This window comes from Sceloporus occidentalis, unplaced genomic scaffold (assembly GCF_023333645.1).
Source record: "Sceloporus occidentalis isolate IW3139 unplaced genomic scaffold, rSceOcc1.0.p SCAF_76, whole genome shotgun sequence".
Lineage (NCBI taxonomy): Eukaryota > Metazoa > Chordata > Lepidosauria > Squamata > Phrynosomatidae > Sceloporus > Sceloporus occidentalis.
The window spans coordinates 4,949,021-4,955,098 of NW_028317056.1; the positions used below are offsets into that span (position 1 = coordinate 4,949,021).

Genomic DNA, 6,078 nt, shown 5'->3' on the forward strand with positions numbered 1-6,078 from the left:
CCTGAATCTAAGACGGTCTGCGTTAGCTGGCTAATTCCTCTATAGCACGATTACTGACATTAGCCAGAACATACAGTACATGCACACTTGCCAGGTTTTATTTATATATAATATATATATATATACACACAAAAATACTCTTACATGATATATACATATGTGGAGCACAGAGTAAAAATCCTATTTCACATGACGAGAAATAGAAATGTATTTATTAAGACAGACTATGGTATTCTGGCTGTTTTTACTCATCTTATAAATGCTTCTGCTTTAGCCCTAAAACTGCAGAACCTGAAATATAATCCCTCCGTACCCTCAAATCCTATGTTCATCGTTTTATGAATGGGGTCACAGCCAGCCCAGCTAGAAATTCTGTCTTAATTTTGTTTTAAAAATGGAGTTTCATGATATGGTAAGAAAAGTAGAAAGTGATCATAAAAGTCCTATTTGCAAATTATACATACGTACAAGTGTTATTCTGTAGCAGAATGCATGGATGTACAACATTATATACACTTTATACTGTGAAGGTAGCTGCTCCTGCGTTAATTTAGCTGAATCTCTATTTCGGGTAATATGTTGTCTTCTCGCGTGTGACAAATAACGCGTTCCCCTCTGACTAGGACTTCAGTTCCACCTCCACGGGGTAATGGTCACTGACGGCTAAAGCCTGGAGACAGAGATAGATTGCATGTGTTAGTCAAACGGCACGGCTGCTACCCCTGGGTAAGTAGCGGCTACGACATGGCTGCAGCTAACGGGCCCCAGACGCTGTGAAGCAGAAGATTCTGCCCAATACTACAGATATGGGTTAAAAAAATGAACCTTTTCCACAGTGCCGTCCTTCCAAAAATAATGTATAAAAGTCCTGACCTGTTTTAGAAATCAACCCCATAGAAAGTTGCATTTTTATTAATGTCCACGACTCATCTTTTGTCATATTAGATCATTTTAACCCCTCGTTATACGTATGTTTCGATCTTTACGTCAGTATACTCACTTCCTCCTGTGTCAGTTTGTACTTCTTCTGGAAGTTGAATACTTTGGCAGAGTTCGGCACTATGGCGTCCTGCATTTCCGAACCACTCACGACAATCCTGTAGGAGAGAATAATAATAATCAGTATGGCTTCAAATTGTCCACAAACTGTGAGTATTATTATTTATTTTTTTATCTTTATTATTATTTTTTATTTATGCAGCACTTCTTCTGATACATATGTTCAAGGGGAATGATGAGACTAGAATAGACTGACTATGACATTAAGTAGAGAGGAAGAAAGGTATTTTTACATATTTTTGGGAGACCACTTTATTTTTCAAGGCCCCTCGCCAAATTTAGGGATAAAATCCCAGAATTAAACTGAACGTTTATATGGCGTATTTATCTCTTTCTCGGTACCAACCTGTCATATGCACAGTTAGTGGCTCCCGCGGTGGTATCCACGGAGTCCTCAATTAGCCAGGAGAATGCCTCATCTGTCCAGAGACGGATATGCTCCCAGTCGGAGGACGTGACGTAGTTGCAGGCAGCATTGAAATCTCCCAGGAAAATGATATTCTGCAAAGGGATACATTAATAAAAAACATTGTGGGCTTTCAGGATGCACAAAAGGTCCAAAGATGTCCAGGTTTAAGAATTTTTGGATAGTTTTATACATTTGAGACATTAATGGCACATAAATAAATGTCTAGCTGTTCATTTCCTAAACCTTTTACCCCCCCCCCCTTCAAATCATATATTAATCATGGCAGGAGAGGCCAAGTGGTGGCAACCAAACCTCCACACTTAGCTTGCCCATCCCGTGGACGTCTTGTACTATTCCCTGGATATCAACCGATTTCCACCAGGCGTTCTCCTTGGTCTTAAAGTTCCACCTACGTCTGTCTCCCATTTGTTCCAGACATCTTCATAGACGTCGTATAACGCATCTATCTCACGGACGGCATCTTTTGGCGCAGAATGTAATGGGACCAGCACAAAGTCTTCAATGGCTAGAGGGGGGAAGACAGAAACGTGTTAGCGGACAGCAAAAGCTGTGCATTTAGACTGCGTGAAAGAGACCGAATGTTATAATATATAATATACACCGACAATGGTTGTCCTACAAAACAAGGCACTCATTAAGTGAAACACCAATCAGTAAGCTGAAAGACAGGGATCGCTAACTAAAATCTGCATCGCAGACTTAACATAAAGTATAAATCCAGATAAAACACACAGTAAATAAGATAAGAGCAGGTAATAAGTCCCGTTTAGACTCTCCCGCCCCTAAACGGTTTCACGTTTAAAAAGCGTATTCATTTCATTCTATCTGACCTGTGTCTGGAGCGTGGAACATGACCACGAACGGTTCCCGGCTGAAGGTGTCCTCATCTGTGTACATGTTGTGATCGTGGTAGTGATAGGAGTCACGCACGGATACTTTGTCATTCCTATAAGGTTACAGCGGGTGTAAAATGACTTAGTGTTATCGGCCGGCGTGTAAGTAGCGGTAACATCGATAATAGGCACGCGAGGCATAATAAGAAGCCCCCACTGCACAACAGTATTAAATATGATATTTCTGCCATAGATTCTAATTCTAAATCCGATTCATCCTCTAATCTTCATCTGTAAAAACACGGAGAGTCCTTAAACCCAAAAGTCCATGTACTTCACACATAACAAAGTTTTATCAGCAACTTTGTTCCAGAGAGGCCAGATGTCCCCGTTTTCAGTAATGTTAACGCTGTAAATAAAACATATCCTTAACACGCAGGACGGATCCATTTTTAGAAACAATGTGTCTTTGTGCGGAATTGGCATGGCCGTGCACAATTCCACGTGGATGGTAATGGACAATTATCCACAGGTTATATTCCGTGGGTGTCCGTATCTTTAGTGTTTCTACAAAAGAGAAGCCTGATGATGGTGGCTCACCTGTATATGAATAGGTATTGTTCGGTGTAACTGTCTCGCCCCAGCGTGTCGCTGATCACGTAGGAAAACACGGATCCTGAGTCCAGACTGAGGGATTAACAAGACAAAGCATCAGCAGAACCTTCGTAAATCACCCCTATCGACCCCTGTCCATCTGCCCTTTTCGCAGGCAAACTGACCTGTTGAGCTTCTGCATCAGCATTTTAACCGCACTTAGATCCGTGTCTCTGACTTCCTGAATTAAAACAATATCATAACGCGGCAATATCTGCAAATACAAAGTAAAGCGTAGAGTCACGTGTCATTATTACTAAGCATTTCATGCGCAAAAGACACAGTTGCAACCAGTTACTATCAGGGTTTGGCCCTGAGTCTCAGGGTTTAGCAGCTGTCTCAGAGTCACACAATCTGTAGCTGACTCATAATCCCATGATGTCTAGGACTCCTAATTAGTGTTTTTGCTCTGTATATCACAGTTAATATCCCTGCTTGAATGCAGGTGACTAAATTAATGATAAGTCAAGATTTCTATGAGGACCGCTGTTAGTGAGTTACTCCATTGACTCTTCGTGATGGGTCAATAAAGGGTTAATATTTAAAGGATCTCAGGGTTGGCTCATTTAGAAAGTTCCCAGGCATGGTTATGATGTGCCTCCGAGGTCCCAGCTCAACCAAGCATCTCAAATGGCCAAAGAGGGACGCTTATGGACTGGGGGTTTTCTAATATGCTTTCTATACCTTTGTGACCCCCAATTATAAACCCATTTCAGGGCTGTAGAACCATATGATGTGACCACCCTCATACCCAGCAAACATCTGGGCTCCTAGAAAAAGAGGGGCATCAAGGGGAGAATAAGGGACCGAGGTATATGGGGACTGTCCAACCAAAGACTTATAGCGTAATAATGTGTAGTAGTATGTCCTGCGATGTGGTTAAAATGTTGTCACAAGGTTTTTGACTTCCTTCTCGGAATATAATCCAACATTCCATTATTTTACCTTCATTAAAACTGGAGCCACCGCTGGATTTTTCATCTTCGAGTCTCCAAAAGCTTGGATGTTAAATGCTCCGATCTTCAGCCCCGAGACCTCACTCAGGGACAGGGCCAGAGTCAGCCCGATGGCAAAACACCACATCCCTGTAATGAGACACACGTCACAGGCGCTGGGGCAGATAGAACCTATTTTCCTCAATGATCTCTGATTGCTTTGTTATATTAGTTATTAAATAAATATCAATGTAAAAATGTGTTTTTCGAGGAAGCATGGTTTGCCCTTAGTTTGGGATGGGACAGTTACCCATGGTACAGGGTTACATTGTAGCCAGGGGTGAGAAGGCAGACTGACATGGCCTTTCCATAACACCTTGGTACTCATAGAAAGGTGACGTCCCGTGGAAAAAATATTTCTGTCATTCAGCATAACCCCCAGCGCTGTATACAGTATGATAACCTCCAGTGTTATATACGGTAATATTACCCCAAGTGCTGTATACATTAATAACCCCCAGCTCTGTATACTGTAATGTTGGTCTGCATTGACAAAAACCTGGTTTTATCTAATTTAACTTCAAGAAACTTCCTTTATCTGCAGACCTGGAGGCCGCCATTATTGTCAGTCATGTGACTGGCCACACAGAGGACCACCTTCAAAGGTCATGTTGACCACAGTAGGACTGCGGAGCGCACTTTAGGGATGGCTGTAATTAATTCTAATAAAATGTTGTGGCACAAAAGAACACAATGACAGTGACCAGATGTGGATAGAAAGGTTATAGGAAAGAACGACATGTTAGCTGTAACTCTCAAAACTGTAGTTAATCCCCCCACTACTTAACCATCGTGAAGGCTTTGCTGGGCACCCTTAGCCACCTCATTAGTTTCAATTGTCAGGAGGGGCTTGATCAGATCCTGGCTGACAGCGCCACGCACTACACCGGCGGCAGATCGAGGTGCTGTAGAGTGTATCCAACGGCTGGAAATGCCCGGCCACCTGCTACCCGAGCATAAAAATGTAGTGTGTGGCCACGCATATCCAGACATCAGCCACACTTAGGTGCTCAGGCGCTGGCTTGTCGTTGGTCACTGGCAGCCTGGCCCTGGCCGACACATTCCCAACAGTTAACCAACAAAACAGCAAAGTGTATCGGAATGTTGGACGTATAACATACATATTACATATTACAATGGATGTGTTGGGAATCTATTACCAGCTGAAGGTAAGTTTATTAGGTTGTAGGAATGGGTGTGTTGTATTTCCAAAGCATGATGCAAGCTGGGAATAACCAGATGCCTAAAACCAGATCCCCTCGAAACAAGAGGGTGTGTTATTTGTACACATTGTTGCGAATGAATCATTCCATCAACCTGACACGGACTCTTAAGGAATTACATATATGCCGTGGCCTGTAATTATCGGTTGTTATTGAGCTGTTGGGTAAATGAACACTCTACATTCCATACTCTGTAACGTAAACATCATATACATACTACGGCACATGTTCATTAGCAAATTATAGCCAATTAAATCACTTTAATTAATTGTATCTGACATCCCTGCCATTTAATAGAATACCGTGTTATATATCCGGCCTGAATGAGGATTAGTTACCATGGAAATGAATGGAATGTTCCTGACGATTTCTTTACATTTAAGCATTTTACATATCTACATTTTGGTAAATAAGCTCCAATGCGGGGTTGGTGCAAGGATTTTACCACCTTAGACAAAACCTAATTTTGCTGTCCTGTTGGCTCCGCCCATTGAATGCCCCTCCCACTTATACCCCGCCTGCTGCGTCGCTCTTTAACTGGAAAGTGTCCTGGACTCAGATTGTGTATGCATTTTTAAATAACGTTTTTAACATTTTATTGCATATTTTAAGTCAATTTTGTGCGTATATTGCTGCATGCATTCTTAAATTAATTCAATCAGACTTCTGTTACATTTAACTTCTGCCCGGGCTGCTTAACTGAAACCAGGAAGTTTAAGGAGGAAGCGTACTTAAGTATACTTCCTGTACAACGCTCTGTAACTTCCCCGCTTAAATCAATGGGGCAGGGGCAGCCAGTCTCATATACATGTATGTTGGCTAAACATGACCAGAAAATAAAAGTGCTACTGAGCATGTGCGGCAAAACAGACTCCAATATGTAT

General features: G+C 42.0%; 1 protein-coding gene across 1 annotated transcript; it reads right to left on the reverse strand.

The window, feature by feature from the left end:
- Nucleotides 1-619: 619 nt before the first annotated feature.
- LOC149285861 (deoxyribonuclease-1-like) lies at nt 620-4,059 on the reverse strand. Its single transcript, XM_089494957.1, has 8 exons — nt 3,922-4,059; nt 3,102-3,190; nt 2,923-3,009; nt 2,320-2,435; nt 1,882-1,994; nt 1,406-1,560; nt 1,001-1,097; nt 620-670 (listed from the first exon to the last, which is right to left on the reverse strand). Exons 1-8 carry the CDS (start codon nt 4,057-4,059, stop codon nt 620-622), a joined length of 846 nt encoding a protein of 281 aa, XP_089351083.1.
- Between the last annotated feature and the right edge of the window lie 2,019 nt (nt 4,060-6,078).

Excerpts from the sequence above, each read along its gene's own strand:
- LOC149285861 (XM_089494957.1), bottom strand. The coding sequence starts at position 4,059 with ATGTGGTGTTTTGCCATCGGGCTGACTCTGGCCCTGTCCCTGAGTGAG. Across the intron at positions 3,010-3,101 it reads CTGATGCAGAAGCTCAACAG|TCTGGACTCAGGATCCGTGT; the intron begins GTCAGTTTGCCT and ends TTAATCCCTCAG. Across the intron at positions 1,561-1,881 it reads GGAACAAATGGGAGACAGAC|AATATCATTTTCCTGGGAGA; the intron begins GTAGGTGGAACT and ends ATCCCTTTGCAG.